Source organism: Tympanuchus pallidicinctus, unplaced genomic scaffold (genome assembly GCF_026119805.1).
Source record: "Tympanuchus pallidicinctus isolate F22 unplaced genomic scaffold, pur_lepc_1.0 scaffold8, whole genome shotgun sequence".
Classification (NCBI taxonomy): Eukaryota; Metazoa; Chordata; class Aves; order Galliformes; family Phasianidae; genus Tympanuchus; species Tympanuchus pallidicinctus.
This window is the reverse complement of record NW_026294802.1, coordinates 14,715,820-14,732,668: the sequence shown is the minus strand read 5'-3', so window position 1 is coordinate 14,732,668 and position 16,849 is coordinate 14,715,820. Positions and strand designations below refer to the sequence as shown.

Here is a 16,849-nt window from a genome sequence, read left to right as displayed (position 1 = left end):
TAGATCTGTAGTAAGAAAGTGGGTGAGGAAAGCCAGCAGATGGAACTGGTCCATTTTTTGTAGCAGCAGCCCAGCTCACCTAGATTTAGTCACATGAACTGTACCCTCTGCTTTAAGAGTGACTGCAAAGATCACCATGTCAGCTTTTCCTTGTATGTGGTGCATTGCTTCCACAGTTTTGGACCCTACAAACACTTCTGCTAAGTTTGCCTTTGACAGCTAATCTGCATGACACAAGGAGACTGCCAGACTGGGGTGGAAACCCACCTGACACCAAGAAGGCCCTTAAACCGCTACAGATTCACGGCGAGCAATCAAAACCCACAAGTCATTAAGAAATCAGTGCCCTTTCAATCAAGTCCCAAAGTAGGTATTTCAAACCAGTGTTACTGCAGGAGCGCCAGGCAGTGATAACAGCTGTCAAAGCACACAAGGCAAGGTAGACATTTCTGATAGAAGTGCTCACAGCACAAGGGCAACATATTCCTACTATCAGCAAAGAAACTCACATATGGATTTAAGTGGCACGTGTTAGTTTCTCTTGCATGCTTTCTAGCCTACAGTCAGTAGCCTTCTCATTTCTGGCTTCCCACCACCTTTCAGAACAAAATGGGAGTTTCTATCAGTATGGAGATCAGCCGGCACTAGCAAAAGGACTACAATGAATCCAGTCAGTCTTCTGAGAACTTGCTTACATGCTACAAAACTGCCCAGAACACTTCAATTTCACTTGCTCTGTACCACAGCCTCAACAAATCTAAGCACTCCATCTCCAAGGAGGTGGTATATCTGAAGAAACAGCACCATTTGCTGACAGTGATGCCAGAAGAAGCCTTCACATCAGTCACATAAGCCAACTCATTCCAGTGCTTATTGCTGACCATACAGAGGGAATGAGACTTTCGGTTTCTGTCCCTGCATCCCATGGACTACGTTACACTCTGAACTCAGACATCAAGCTGCTGAGCAGTCCCCTTTTTGCACAAGCGTTCCTGGGTTCCAGAAATGTATCAGTGGATCAAACACTACCACAGTCCTTCGGTTCACAATGAGTCACGTGGGCAAGGCTCACTACAAGACACTGAACACAAAGTATGCACGTGACAAGGTTGACAGGAGCTGTGGATGATGACAGATTACACAGAAGACATGAAACCTATGCTATGCTTTCAGACAAATAGCAGCAATAAGGTGCTGAGCACAGTATCTTCCCCACATGGCAACGTCAAAGCTATCCAGGAATTGAACAGAGTCAAAGTATAACAGCAGGAAAGCCCAGCAGATACAACCAACACCCAATAGTAAGCAGCACCAGTAGTGCAGGCCCTAAAAGGCATTGCCTGAAATGCCCCTAAAAACAAAAAAAAAAAAAAAAAAGGGGGGGGGGAGGCAGAAAACAAGAAGTAAAAGTGGCAGAATGGGACGCTGAGCTGCATTCTCACCAGGCAACTCTGAGGTATCCATGAAAGTGCAGAAGCAAAGGTGAAGCACAGACTGGTAACAAAGCACTAACAAAAGAAAATCATCAATTCCCACGGCATCTGCAATGGCAGAAGATGAAGCCAAGCATGTTCAGGCAACTTCAATGGGGGAAAAGCACACTAAGAAAGAGGCAAAAACTCTCAAGATTCCTACCAAGTGGGTGTGAGAGAGTTTTGCTATATTTTGGAGGCCAGATTTACGCTTATGATTAAAAGCCTTGAAAGAGAAAGCTTTTCACATAAGATGGTCTGCGAAGCCACAATTACCCAACGGTAACGAGAACTTTGCCAAACCATTTTTCCTACCTTAAATTGGAGAGTTTAAAATAATCCACTAATTTGATTCAAGACAAAAGGGGGAAAAAAACTATTCAGCATCAGCCTACACAATTAAGGTCTAGATTCATCATTGCTACTACTGCTGCTTCCAAAATCCTATGACATCAGCCTCTGCATAACTGTAGTCACCATACACAGCTGAAGTGGAAGCACAATGTGGAGGTCTTCACTACTGCTTGTGCAAGAACAGCTGAGAATTCTTATGCTGTGTGACAGTATTTCAATAACAGCCTTCGCAATAGACTTAATTTTTAATTCTGTTCCCTGTGAGAAACTGGGGAAGCACTGCCTCCTCCTTCCTTCCTGCTAATCCAGTGAAGACCTAAATTTGCTCACCACATCAAGGAACTTGATAACTTGAAGACAAACCACAAACAACACAAGCAAAAAATACATCTGAAAGGGACGCATGCTACTCATTCTGAGAGCGGGCTCAGCACCCCTAGAAGATACCATGTGCAAAGGCACAAAACATGTCAGCAAGTCATGCTAGCACACAGCTCCAGGCATCAGTTTTTAAAAACAACCAGAAGTTTGTTGGTCAAGAAGTGCAATTCATTACCTAGAACACACAATTTCATACTAGTTAGCAGATAGAAACATCAGAATTTTGCAAGCATAAAAAAGTCACTTTAAACAAGTAGCCACTTATTGCTCAACATCTATTGAAGGTTATTTTAGGACCACACTCTTTCTTAATTTTTCAAGTTATTCTCAACCCCTTTCAACTTACATTTAGGAGAAAAGTCTAAATTCCATGCAGAAAACTAATCTACAAGTTTAATTTATACTCTACTCCAGCTAGTTTACAGACCAGTTTTAGTAGACTCCAGATAACGTGAGTCTTGCAATGCTAGATGAATATTGTGTTTTCATTTTCATTCAAAGCTTTTTACAAGGCAGCATTTAGAGATACAGATGAGTGCAGTTCGCTGCTGAGAAAGAGTGAAAACTTAATGATTCTGGAACACGGATTTTGCTCTAGGGAAACTGAAATGTGGTAATCATATATGGAAGACATTACTTCAGGTGGAAGTTCAGAAACACTGTTCTTTGTGCAGCAGCGTACTCACGCTTTTATGTAATACAGCAAAAAGGTACCAGCCATGCTGTCCTTGATGATCCAAATAAGATGAAGCGCTGATATTTCAATTCCAAGGTGCTGAAGTCACACACTTAACCATTAACTTGTGAGCGTGCTGGTGTTCACACGAATTTCATTGTGCTACCTTTCAAGTCTCAAATTAGTATTCTCACTCCCAAGAGTATCCTGCTTTTGGATGCCACTGAAATTCCCATAGGGCCACGTTAGGTTACATACTGCTTGTCTGTGGTACTGTTAGAGAGTAAGAAAAGCATCTTAGCCAGGAGTCTGATAAATGCTGGAGCATCACACACACAAGTCTGGAAAGCTGGTGTTCTCTGCAGTCTGAGAGCTGCTGGTTTGCTACACTCACAAAAAAATGGGTACGTGCAGATAGGAAGGGAACACCTTTACGTCTGCAAACGGACATCATCAGCTTCATTTAAAAAATGGTTACAAATCTGTTTCAAGGAAAGAATGAAGCTGACTTTGTTGTCATCTCCAACTCTGAAATGATGCAATCTACATACACAATTAGCAGAGTGAAGTCAGTTTTCTGACTGACTTGAGTTCATTCAACATCACTCCTGAGTAAAACCAGAAAGGTAGTATCAAGTTCATAGATACAGAAACCAAAAGTCAGCACATCAGACAATCAGCTTCGACCAGTAATTCAGCTGGAGCTCCTGATATCCAGGAACCTCACAGCTCTGCAAGGAAATAAATGCAGTTCAAAATTCCACTTCTTCTGGTGATGCAGAATAAATGCAGTACAGAGGAGTTTTGCGCTGTCAAAAATGGAAAAGAGCTAAAGGTTTATCCAGCCTATTTTACAGTCATCAATAATAGAAAGAGATCTGCATAGTTTCTGAAAATCTTGCAATCAACTTTTACTTTTTTGGTGCAAATTCTAGCTTAGACCATGGTTTTGTATCCGCGCTGTTCCTGTAAGCACAGCCAACCAAGCCATGAGTTACTATGAATGGAGTAGAGAATTAATCATTCTTTTTCCTGACTTTCATCAGAAAGTTCTGTAAGAGAAGAGAGCTTGAAAAAGCAAATAACGCATTTTGCAGAACTCTAAACATGTTTGTATGCCAATGCATTTTAAGCAAACTTGTTGCTATTTAGGAAGCAAACAAAATCACGCTGGCCGATAATATCAGAACTGCTCAGGGAGAGGACTTCTGTGAATTGCCCTGCATCCACTTCTACTTGAAGTTCTACAAACTCAACCTAACCACGGATGTGCTGTCACTGCATACAACCATATGCAGAGACAGATGTATCTTTACTTCAGCCTGCTGCTACAGTGTAAGGGAAGACCGAAAACCCAGGTCCTTGGAGACAGGTGTGTGGTGTTTATCTGATGGTGAAAACGACACAGCAAAAATACTCTGTTTGCCAGATAACAACTCCGAGTGACTTCTGGCCAAACCCTCTCTAAGGGGGCACTACTTACGGTGAAGAGCAAAGTTAAAGTAATGGCGTTGCGTTGTTAGAACATGCACTGAAAGGCTGCTCCTCTGAAGAGCAGGCGACAAGCACACATGAAATCACAGCAAATTAAGATCTAGTAATAAAATCACTTTGAACTTTTCCTGCAAAAACTTTTTCCTGTACCTTTGTAATTTGGACACTGCTGATTGCCACTGCCTCGTAAAACAGACGTTCTCAAAAAAGCTCCAGATTCCACTACGCTCTCCCCAGATAAAGCCTGCTGAAGGGTGGAGGGTTTTTCGTGCAAATACAGAACTGACCAATGATCTGAACTAGGACCTGCCTGGACTAAATCCTAACCCTGCTCTGACAACATGGAGAAAAGATGCAAAAGTTAGCAGGGTATTTTTCATGACCTGTGTAAGATACACCCAACTCAGCGGAGTAGCAAAAGCAGCTGCACAGCAATCTGAAAGTGCAGGAACAACCAAAGCCTGTAGGACTTCCTTTGAAAAGTTACTAAGCGCCATCAGAATGGTCAGTTTGCAAAACATTTAATAAACCTTCCTCCTAATGCAGGTACTCTGACAGCCCAGACAACTATAAGGCAGAGATAGCCCTTCACTCTCCCTGGCAGATGCAGTGTTTGTTCCTGGCTTGCAGATAATCTACTGCAACACCTGGTTTACAGACTGTATTATCCAACAAACTCTATTTTAAAGCATTTCTCAGCTCACTACAAGTAATACTTAGGGGAAAAAAGAAAAAAGTGGTTCAAGAGGAAGGAATAGAAATATTGAACTGATGGCTTCAAGCAGATAATGACTTGGTCTTTGACACTGGTCAGAAAACAGATTTGTGAAAGTTATTTAAAAGATGTGTATACAAACCGTAAGAAGAAAAAAAAAAATCGATAGCAGAGCGAAAACAGAGTTGAAAACCTTACAAGTGCATCTGGAAAAGGCAGAAAGACAAGATCAGTAAGATTCATCTCAAGCAAAGAAACAGTCTGATAACATTTGGAACAAATGAAAGATGAGGATCAGTCAAAACTGTAGGTGAGAAGTTTGGGTTTTGTTTGTTGGTTTGTTTTTTGGGGTTGTTTTCATGCAAGATTTAAACCTTTGCTGTAAGGGAGAGGAAAGTTTTAAAGGTCAAAAGCAGTTCCTGAAAGAAACTAACAAAACAAGATGACAAACTGTTTGTAAGACAGGTTCTGAAATGGAGAGACTGAAGATGCGTTAGCGCTCAGAAAAATGAGACTTTTGGATACGTTAAAGTGAAGGAAGTTAAGGCACGTATCAAATTGGCAGTGATGTCTGATAGAACGTGTGCCAACTAATTAATCGTAGAAAACTGACTTAGAGCAAGTCAGAAACACTAAGCACTTCCAATCCTATTTTCAGATCTAACAACCAAAGCAGCGATACCGTACCAGCACACTGCAGTGCTGCGTATATTCCATTTGTATTCCTTGATGGAAGACAGCAGTCTATGGAGTCTGCAGCCCCAAAAGCTTTCCCAGTACACAGAACCCAGGTCATTTCTAAGGGCAGTGAGCATTGTAAAAAAAATGATTAACCTCATCCTTACTGAATACACCAGGTAGAAATTTGTATGTGGCAATCTCAGCATCGCCGCAGGAAAAACTGAAGCAATCACAGATAAAAAGGACGACATGAAATCAATGCTGTAAAGCATCCAGTTAAAAATGAATTGTTATGAGGGACTTCTACGCATTTACTCAAGGAGATCATTTCTCAGGATGCACTGAAATTATGCCATTTTAGCAGCGAAAAAAAACAGACTGAGGTATAAATTCATTTGCTAATATAGTGTTAAAAAAAATAAATCTTCCCAGACCAGATGCAACATATGAAAACAGTGTCTCTACCAGAGAGGAAGGGTAAGCAAATAAAGCTACACTGGCAAATTTTCTCAATGTAGCTACTCAGTACAGAAAAGTTGCTAGCACAGTGTCAAATTTACATGCTACACTGAGGACACCGTGCCAACCAAAAGGTGAGCCCACGGTAAAGCTCTCAGCCTTAATACCTGAAAATAATACGTATATGATTACCATTCTTCTATCCAACTAATTATTTGAGTTTAGTATATTCCAGTGCCAGAAAATGAGCAGCATCCTGAAATGAAAACGTGGGTGAATCAGAGGCTCAGTCATCAACATAAATACACCGAACTCCTACTGGGTTGGGAATAAGTTAACTTACAGCCAGCCATCACTTCCACGTACCTAACAGGCTGAAACTGTATTTCACATTAAGAAATCAAGGCAACGAGTCCACAGCAAGGGAAACACACAGTCCCACTGTGCACATGTGCTGCAAAGTTTGATGCACCCTTGAAGGTTCTTAACCTCTCTCCCTCCAGGTTGAATATGGAAATCAAACCCTGAGTTTAAAAAGAGTGCTGGAATAAACACGTGAGCGCCATGTTTCTGATTTTCTATAATGAACTCTGGAGTGGGGACAATCTAACAGATTCCCTACGTGGAATTTATGATAGGAGAGCTGCTTGCACTATTTTAAAAACAAATTTAAAGAGCAGATAGTTTAACCTATCTGGTTAAATGGCAATTTGAAAATTGCTTCCCGCAACAGCAAAAGCAAGAAAAAAAAAAAGAGCCACGCAAGCAGCAATTGAAAAACATAACCTTCAAAATATATTTATTGGTTCAGCGCACTTGATTTTATTTCATTAGAGAAACAGGTGTAGTAAGTTAAAAAAAAACAAAATGGAAGTGTCCCAAATGCAGGTTTAAAACTGTCAGTGAGGAAACCAGCAGGGTTAGAAACCCTCTGCGTAGTATCCGTGAAGTGTCTGCAGCACTACAAACCTCTGCATTGCCACCAGATGATGACCACCTCAGTGAGTCTACAAGAATTTTATTCCATTTTGTGCTGCCACTTCTGAGTTTCTGCTCAATACTCCTCAGTGTTTCACTGTAACTAGAAAAAGTTCATTTATTAAGCTGCTCGATAAGCTCACAATTAAAAACCAACACATTAATTCACATTCACAAACAGAATGAGATCATCACTGCCAAGGCAAAGTCAAAATGGTTACTGCTGAATTAGGCACTGGTTTCCAAGCCCAGCAGTCAGCTCTGGCTAAAGATTCTCCAGCCCTCTTCTGCTCTCTCACCGAAGACCTGTTGATTTTGGGGGAACAGTCATTTCCTCCAGTCACACACTACCCTTCCTGGATCTAACACACTCTGAAAGTTGCACACAAACTTTTCAGAACTAAATACGTCATTCACCAGGTACAGGGAAGACAAAAGTCACAATCTGAACGTGATTCCAAGCATCACCACAGCCACTGTTCAATCCAACTGAATCCTGTAACCTTCTGCTTACTGTCAAGAGACCGATCAATCAGCTACCTTATACTTTGAAAACTGTTCCTTTTTTTCAGCAGCTCTGATCGCTGTCCACATCTCCACAGGCTCCAGAAGACCTAAAGTGACTGGAATGAGACTCCAGGGTACAGGTAACCAAGTGCACTCACAGCAGAACGATACCAAAAGCTTATCTGCTTCTCAAGAGGCATCCAAAAGCTGAACATCCCTTTGGTACACCCTCTGCCCTCCCAGCACAACCAGATCTATCTGCAAGGCGTTAGGACACCCATCGTTTCTCATCTCCACAGCATCACCAAGGGCTTCTGCAGGGACTGCAGAGAAGCCCCTCATCTGTCTACAGGGCAATTTCAGACATTTTGGTCTCACAGCAAAGAAATGGGAGATGCAAGAAGAAGTGCACTCCATATTGATTCTTGATGCAAAAAAGGTATAGTAACATTTTGTTTCTCTAAGAGTCCTGATGAACCTCATGTCCTAAACTAGCAATCTGGATTCAGGATTTAGGCCACCGGCTTTGGCAAAAGAACTGTTTGAAGCAAATGAAAAAGCAAAATTTTGGATGTTCTTCTGCAAAGAAGAAGAATCACAAAAAAATAATGATAAAATAAGCAGCGTGCACAAGAGAGAGGGAAAAAGGAACAGAGAAATAAATCTAATTTCTAAACGAGCTCTAGAAGAAAAAATACACACGTGTATCCACCTAAAATAAGAAATAAGCCACGCATTCGTGCATGTGGACAGGCACACCCATAAATTCAACAATAAAGAGTGCTAAAGATGATGCTTCTGTGCAATTTCAATTTTCTGCAACAGGAATTCAAGGCAGCCGGCTTTGCGAGGAGCTCTGCCATAGCTACAGTGTAAAAGACAAGAAAAGGACTAAATCTCGTCAGCGATTGCCCAAAAGCACAATGCAGCGAGCTGCTTCGCTTCCAAAAGAAACAGAAGGGCAGAAAGACACGAACAGCCTCCTGCGCCGTGAAGGGAATGGGGTCGGGGCTGGAAGGGAGGGAAGCGTGGAAAGGCCGAGGGCAGGCCCGAGGCAAAAGGAAGAAGGGGGGGATTCGGGCAGGAGAGGGGAGAAATAGGGGAGAAATGGGAGAGAAAGCAGGCCGAGGCCCGGGCCCCCGAGACTGACCTGTGCCGTCGCTGGCGGACACGGAGAGCGCCGGCGAGGAGAGTTTAGGCCGCTTGGCTGAAGGCGGGCCCGGCTCCACCACATTCTCGGCCATTTTTAATTCTTTTTTAGACAATCACTCCGAGCAGAGAGACGGCGGGGAGAGCCCCCAAACCCCAACCTCCTGGGGCTGGGCCCTCGGGGGGCTGCGGAGCGACGATGCGGAGGGTCGAGGAGCGGCCGAGTTCCCCTTTTTCCGCCCCTGGGAGGAGCGGGGCGAGGTGGGAGCGGAGGGGCTGAGCGAGGCCTCGGCCCGCGGGCGCGGGGCTGGCAAAAGCCCCCGCCAAAAATAAGAATTAAAAAAAATTAAAAATAATTCAGAAAAAAAAAAAAAAAAACAAAAAAAACCCGAGGCTGGTGGTGTTGGTTGGTTGGTTATTTTTTTTGTTGTTGTTGTTTGGTTTTTTGGTTGTTTTTTTTTTTTTCCCCTCCTTCCAGTGAGATTAATCCCGGCTGTTGTGCTGCTGGTGCTTCCTCGCCGCCGTCACCATCATCATCTTCATCCTCCGGGGGCTCTTCTCCTCCTCCTGCTGCTGCCTCCTCACCGCCGCCATCAGCCTCTTCCTCCTCGGCGCCGTCCTCCTCCTCCTCATCGCCACCAGGAGGCGGGCGAAGGAGGAGGGGAGAGAAGAAGGAGGAGGAAAAAAGAAAAAACGACCGCCGTCCTCCTCCTCCCGCAGCAGCAGCGCCTTCCCCCTCCGACACCACCCTGCGAAAAAGAACCCACCGGCAGCGAGCGGGCCGGGGGCAGGCGGGCGGCCGGGCGGCCCCAGCTCCAACGCGCGTCTTCCTCTCGGTCGCTCCGCTTAATGGCTGCAGCAAGGGGAGCTGGAAGGAGGATGAGGATAAGTCCCAGGAGTCTCCGCTTCACATCTTGTTGTGCAGAAGGAGGAGGGGTTGTTGTCCTGATGGAGGCAGCGCCGATCGCGGGATGGGGAGCCGGGGGGCCGGGTTTCGACACCCTCTGCTTTCCCCCTCTCCCCCTTCTCCTTCCCCTCCTCCGCCCTTTTCTCCTCTTCTTTTTCCCCTTCCTCTTTCTCTCGCTCTCAGTATTGCGCTGCCCCCCCCTCGGGCGCAGGCAGAGGGGCCGAGCCCACGGCAGCGGCAAGAGGAGGAGGAAGGAGCCGGCCCCTCCCCCGCTCTCTGCCTACCTTCCCCCTCCTCCCGGGCGGCCGAGGATGGCTGCGGGCGCCGGGGCCGGGCGGGGAGGGGGCTGCCCGGCTCCGCTCCGCCACGGGGACTCCCTCTTCGCGAGGGTGGGGGAAGGAAGCGACGAGGTTGGTAGCGGGGGGGGGGGGGGTTGGGGGGGGAGAAGAGGGAGGAGGGGGTGCGGCTTAGCGACCCCTCCGAGCTGAATTGAAGCGGGGGAGGGGAGGGGAGGGGGGGGGAATTAAAATTTAAGTAATAAAATCAAATAAAGATTCCGCCGGGGGTGGGTTAAATGGCCGAAGGAGGGAGGGGGAGGGGGGTCCCGGCGCTGCCCGCGGGGGGGCGGATGGGCGGGGGGGAAGAGGGGGGGGGGGGGAGGCGGGACGCGCAGCGGCGCGGGGGCCGGGCGCAGGCTCCCTACTGCCCCTGCCTGGCGCTCGGCGGCCGCCGCTCCCGGGGCGTGCGGAGGAGCGAGCGAAGCGGGAGCGGGGGGGAAGGGAGGAAGGAAGCGAAGGGAGAAATTAAATAGAATTAAAAAAAAAAAAAAAAAAAGAGGAGGGAAAGAGAAGGAAAAGGGAGAAAGCAGGGGGCGGGCGGCTCGGTTCCTCGCTGCTCTCCCCGTCCCCTGGTCGGGCCCCTGGATCTCTCTGCGCTGCCCTCCCCCCGGCTCGCCCCGTCCGCTCGGCCTCTGGCTGTCTCTCCCTCCCTCCGTCGCTCACACACAAACAAAATGGCGGCTGTTGTTTCTTCACTCTGCCGAGTCCTCGGAGGGAAGCGAGCGGCGGCGGCGGCGGCCGGAAATGAGCCAAGAGAAAAAAAAGGGGGCGTGGTCAGCTCCGGGGGGGCGGGGCCCGGGGGCGCTGGCGCACACAATGGAACGCGGGGGGCCGGCGTGCGGCGGCGGACGGGAAGGGTGGGGCTGCCGCAGGGTCACGAGACCGCGCCGACGAATCAGCGGCCGCCGTTCGCCGGCTTCTTCCGCAAACTGCGTTGGCCCCGCCCCTTAAAGGGGAAGTGCTCAAAAAAGAAAAACCAAAAAAAAAAAACTCCTTTTTCCTTCTTCCTCTCCTTACGCACTTTTCTGTCGGCCGAGAAGCGCCCGGCAGCGGTGGCTCGGAGCAGGCCTGCAGCACCGCTAGGCTCCGCCCCGGCCCTACGCCGTCAGCCGGGTCCTGCCGGGCCCAGCGCCCAACGTCACTCGCTACAGCCGTAACCCCTCGCAGCCCCTCAGCCATTTGACGGCTTAACGGGGATTAGCGGCTGGCCAGGGGTTGCTCAAACCTTTAAACGCACATCAGCTGTCATTAGCGAGAAAACGCCCCAGCCTTGCTCCTCCTCATATCTGCGAGGCCTTCATGGCCTCGGCATCCCACTTCCCTTCACTGCCTGCTCCGAGCCCTCTGCAATCCTGTACTGACGAACGGAAGCAGGTATTAAGGAAGAGGCTATCACAAAAACCACCCGCTGTGACAAAAGCAGCTGGTGGAGGTTCCCAGCCCTCTGGCTGTTATCCTCCAGCTCCCTCACGTACTCCCACCCGTGAGCTTCCCGTATTTGGGCTTTATTTCAAGGAGAGCTGTCGCTGTTTCCCTCCAGCACCAGACAGAAAACAGGAGCAGGGCTCTGCTCAAACAGTTACAGAAGCAATCAAAGATTTGACGTGTCTTATCTGTCCTGAAGAGTTCTGGAGCAACAGCGTTCAAAACCATACATTTAAAGATGAAGCTGAAGACATCTGGCAAAACAAAACAACAAGCAGTAGAAAACAGTCTGAGATCAGAAAGCTTATTGCTCCCAGAACTAAAGTTGCTGGGGTTAATAATGACCAAACAGCATCACCTTAGAGACTGTTACGATTCTCACTGTTTTTTTACCTCTGATTGCTGCTCAATTCTCAGAAATATCCCAGTCACAGAAGTCTTGTATTACCTCAGTTTATTTTGTCAGATTGAACTTCTTCCCTTGCTTGTGAAGCACTTCATTTTTTTTTTTAACCACAGCTGAGACTAATTTTTAACCTTTTTAAAACTTTTTAAAGTCCCCTTAGAATTAAAAGCTGACTGAAATAAGTCTATATACAGTTTTCAGACTCTCCAGAGGCCCTTAATCCATACTTCAAGAAGGAATTAGTGCCAGCTTTATAAAGATACCAAGGTGCACATAAACACCTACACGCTTTTAAAAATCTGGCCCTTACTAAACAACAAGTTTGGAGGAAAGCAGATGTTTCAAATAAGAGTTTTGTGACATTAGTCCCTATCTAGTGGCTTGCTCCTACCAACAGTTGCATGTAGCACATAGTTCCACTGAAATCTTACTGTACTACTTGCCATAGTAAGACTGAGCACGTGTGCTCACTGGATCACAGCCTAAAAGTTAAGAAACTGGGTAGTTATTTGCTACTCCAGAGAGTATCATAAGCACAGTTGGTTTAGTTAAGCACTGGAGGAAGCTGACAGAAAAAAACCCCACCACAATCAAGTCTTTTATTTGCGTAGATTCCTCTCTGTTCAGCCTTAGAACAAACTTAGGGAACTGTACCTATCTTATCCAAACTGTGGGAAATGTATATCCTTGGTGAATGCTGTCAGACCTGCATCTATATTCTTCACATTAACGTACTGATACATTAGTACAACCATATCTCTTGCAATAGAGATTTCACAGCCAGAAGAATATGTTAGTTCCTTGGGTGTTAGCTTTCCACATTTGGGAAATAAATATAAGCTGAAGCATATGAAAAATAAATAAAAAAGAAAAAAAAGAAATCAGGATGAGATGCTACTTGTCATTTTTTTTCTGGGAAAAAAAAAACAAAACAGAACAAAAAACAGCTCCCTAAAACAAGGAAAGGAGAAAAAAAAAAAAAAATAGAAACTATGTAAATAGAGTAGAAATAAATAAAGAAATGGGAGAAAGCCTTCAGCATCTGTTCATTTTCCTAAAAACATTGCAGCTTTCTTAAATGAACCTCAATACAGAAGCACAAAACCAGCTGCTGCTAAGCGTTATCTGCCAAAATAAAAACATTTTAAATTACTGGAAAACAGTAATAAAACTTGAAGTATTCTAAAAACCAAATACACAGGCCTATATGAATAACATTAAGAAAAGATTCAACTAGTTTAAATTAAAAAAAAAAAAAAAAAAAAAAAAAAAAAGCTATTTTCTAGAGAACAAGCACCTCTCCCTCTTACCTTAGTTTCCATATCCCCCACACTGAGGACAGTAGTATTTATTCCTTGAGAAATAATACCCAGATGAATTAATTAGCTCATTATTGCCAGTAATTACAGTGGTTGTTATGTGCTTTGAGATAGCTTGGTGAAAGTACCGTAAGTCTGATTAAAACGAGAACCTGCTCAGGAAAGCAATAAGAAGAGGAATGTGAGGCATTGAACTTTTATCGTGGGATCTTGTTTGGCCTTAGCTGGTAGTAGTTGAAAACTGTAAGCATGCCCAGCTGCTCTGAGGGCTACAGGGAATGAGATAACATCCTGTTGTGCTACGGGAGTCAAGTGCTCAGAACGTGGTGTCCTAGCATCAATGCGCAAGCATTTCTCCATCCCATTCGTGCTTGGGATGCTCCTATTTTCTTGTCGAGTTTCCAGCTGTTTTCCCTTCCTTGTGAGCTTTCCATGCCTGATGCCTGTGGCTAGCAGGTAATTTCTCCTCTGTGCCTCAACTGCCTCTTGCTGCTGCAGCTTCTCCTTGCTGGGAAAAGGAGGAATGACCCTTGCTTCCAATGAAAGAGGGGGATCTGTATGCAGAGGGTCCCTCTTGGAGTGGGTCAGAGGGATGAGGAAATGATTTAAGGCTGCAATCTTTGCAAGCAATGCCAGAGCACATCGATATTTCTGGAAAGCAGGAGCCAGCTGTGCCTGAGCAGAGAGCACTGCTCAGCGCAGTGTCAATGTTGAAACCCAGCGGCATTTTGATATGAGACAAATTTTATTAAAACCATAAGAAGCAACCAGTCAATAGCTGGTTCTTGCAGCTAGCGTATACATGAAAGAAACGTCTGGCTGGCTGACAACAAGCAAAATGCTTGCAGTCCTCGGCCCCAGAAATGCAGGCTTCCTTAGTCACACAGCTTTCAATAGCTGCAAACACAGAGCTATGTTGCTAAATGTTAAGGGCTCAGCTGTTTACCAGAAGAATGTTTCCTCCTCGGAACACATGTTTTTGCTTAAAAGAACTTCTCCAAAACACTTAATTTCATTAGCAAATGCAGCATTATAGTCCTAACAAACATGCCATACAGTGTCCCTTTGCAAAAGCAAAAAGAGCAGTGTTGACTGCTGGGCGTAGCAGAGGACAGAGGTGGGCTACATGTAGGAAACACCACTGCTTGAAATCTGGTGATTTAAAGCTGATCTCACACTCTGAAATGCACTTATCGTTATGCACTGTTTTCATATTCTGTTCCACGTCAAAAGCACAAATGTGGAATAGCACCAGTGCTGTCCCAGCATTGGCAAATCACCATCTTTCACTCCCAAGGCTCAGCTCTTCCCTTCAGCAGGGAAGTGATGCTTCCCCTCTTACATAAAGCACGTTGGGATCATTACACGGGAACGTCAGTGCCACTATTTCTGTGTAAGTGCTCTTCTGTCTTCTAAATGAAATTACATTTAAATGAATACATTTACATTAGCAGCTGATTTATCCTGGAGTACTACGGAGATGAAAGCAGAAGGTTATAGAATGAAAACATCATATTTTTAGTTAAGTTGCTTTGAGCTTGTGGATGGTGAAGTGATGGCCAACGTCTGACCAATTTGGTCAGCTCAGCACTGTGATCTAAAAATGATCTTTATGCGATGGAGCTCAAGCTAATATGGGAAATCTGTGCTGAAAGAATTACACTGAAAGGAATGACCCTGAGGAAGCATGCTGTTCACATTCCTCTTACTTCTTTTGATTCTGGTATCCAATGGGAAAGTTCTTGATAAGCTTTATTGTACTGCAGAAGGTATAAACAGTGTGTTTTGAAATCTTCTGAGCTTAAATCCTCACCTTACTTTTTAATTTGCTTCTGAATTGTCCCACAGATATATCTGTCCACCTACATGTTTATAAAGAGCAAAATACGTTTCTGTTATACCTTTTTTTAAACATTGTGTTCCTGAATGATTTTTTTTATGTACTGCAATATTCGTCTATATACCGAACTGCAATGTATCGCTTGATGTTTGCAATCAAAATTTAAAGTAGTAACATTTTTGTGATTTACTCGTTTGCATGCTTCAGAGTATAAAGTGATTCTTGCAGTAAGGTCAGGAAGGAATTTACTCTTCAGCAGAGAATTGAACTGAATAGAGTGGTGTTCAGTATGGAGGGCATTGGCTTTCAGACAGAGCTAATGGGACCCTGTTTGTCACATGAGCCTTCGTGAGTGCTTTCCTTCTACACATAGGTAGAAGTCAATAATTAACCACAAACACCAAAATCCAAGTGATACTAATGCAACACCTTGGTGTAAAACAATAGGGTTAATCATCAGTTACGTACTTTCCTAATGCATTTGGCTTTATCACTTCTCTTCCCAGAAGGTCCATCGTGAATCCTCATGTTGCAAAATCCATGAGGTTTTTGTTCTCTCATTCTTTTCTATTAAGTGATGCTGACATCAGGTGGCCTTGGACTTTATGCTGTCATGAACTAAGTTGCTAGCATCCTCTGACTGCCTCTCACGAGGGGCCATGGAGATCAGGCTCTGATGGCGTTATAGCTCTATGTACTGTCCCACTGCAAAATTGCAGTGAACTTCTTAATGTGGTTTTCATCATACAGACATGAAGAACTTTGTTCGACTTCCGTTGTAGCTGAACAAACATATAGGTAGCACTGGGGGAACATAGCGGGCTTTCCCTGGTGATCACAAAAGTGACTTCAAGTTTGATGTTAAATCACAGAATCGTAGAATGGCTTGAGTAGAAAGGGACCTCAAAGATCATCTGGTTCCAACCCCTTGCCACGGACAGATCAAGCACCAGATCAGGTTGCCCATGTCCCCATTCAACCTGGCCTTGAATGCCTCCAGCTGTTATTACTTGATTCTCATTAATTACACAATTGTAAAAACTTTTGCTGTTTAAGAACCAGCTCCAAGGAAGAAAAACTGTGAAGTGGGAGATGCGCAGAAATCATAAAATGCTGGGAAGTTCAGATTAGCCTTCCACCAACTCACATGTTGGAAGCAAGGAGTAGACACTTGGCACAAGGGTGTGGGCCCCATGAAAGAGACTGGGGCTCGGGGGCTGTGCCTGAGCCATCACTGCACACTTACTCCCTTGCAAGAAAAATCTTCATGACTTATTTTGGCTGAGGTGGGTGCCAGGTTTATTGGGACATGGCCTGCATTGGGCCCATCCCCATGTGTGGGACCAAGGCAAGGGCTGAGGCACGGAATGAAAGGTGCATAGCTCTTTTCTGGGCGTTTTAATTAAATGATGGAGAGAAAGTCCAAGAAAATGCCTAAAATGGCCTGAGCCCTTCCTCCCTATCTGGAAATGGAGGCTGGCAGTTGGCACAGCCACCAAACCCCCCACCCCCAAGGGCTGCATTTCTCCCCTCTCTCCAATGTGTGTGGTGCAAACAGCCAGTGCTGAGGCGACCACTGCTCACATGCCTGCTCTGATGGTAATCCATCATCCCCCATCCCACAGCCTGGCCTAGGATGAAGCGATTGAAATCTGACAGGGCCCAGCCCTGCTCACGAGCAGAGGGCTGGTTTTAAGAGAGGCTGCTGCAAGCCTGGAAACAAAACCCAATTAAAGCCTGTCATTGAC

General features: G+C 45.3%; 1 protein-coding gene and 1 long non-coding RNA gene across 3 annotated transcripts in view; both read right to left on the bottom strand.

Moving 5' to 3' along the window:
* EP300 (E1A binding protein p300) overlaps positions 1–10,144 on the bottom strand; it is a 58,220-nt gene extending 48,076 nt beyond the window's left edge. The window contains exon 1 of one of the 2 annotated variants that reach the window (XM_052667702.1): positions 8,868–10,144. In XM_052667702.1, coding sequence (XP_052523662.1) covers positions 8,868–8,961 — 94 coding nt within the window. In that variant the 5' untranslated portion in view covers positions 8,962–10,144. The remainder of the gene's footprint in view (positions 1–8,867) is intronic. The other variant, XM_052667703.1, reaches the window with a different exon arrangement.
* A 1,456-nt stretch (positions 10,145–11,600) lies between these two features.
* LOC128073730 (uncharacterized) lies at positions 11,601–13,407 on the bottom strand. The gene is made up of 2 exons (XR_008202851.1): positions 13,253–13,407; positions 11,601–11,790 (listed from the first exon to the last, which is right to left on the bottom strand). It is a non-coding gene; the product is annotated as an uncharacterized LOC128073730 (long non-coding RNA).
* Positions 13,408–16,849: the final 3,442 nt, after the last annotated feature.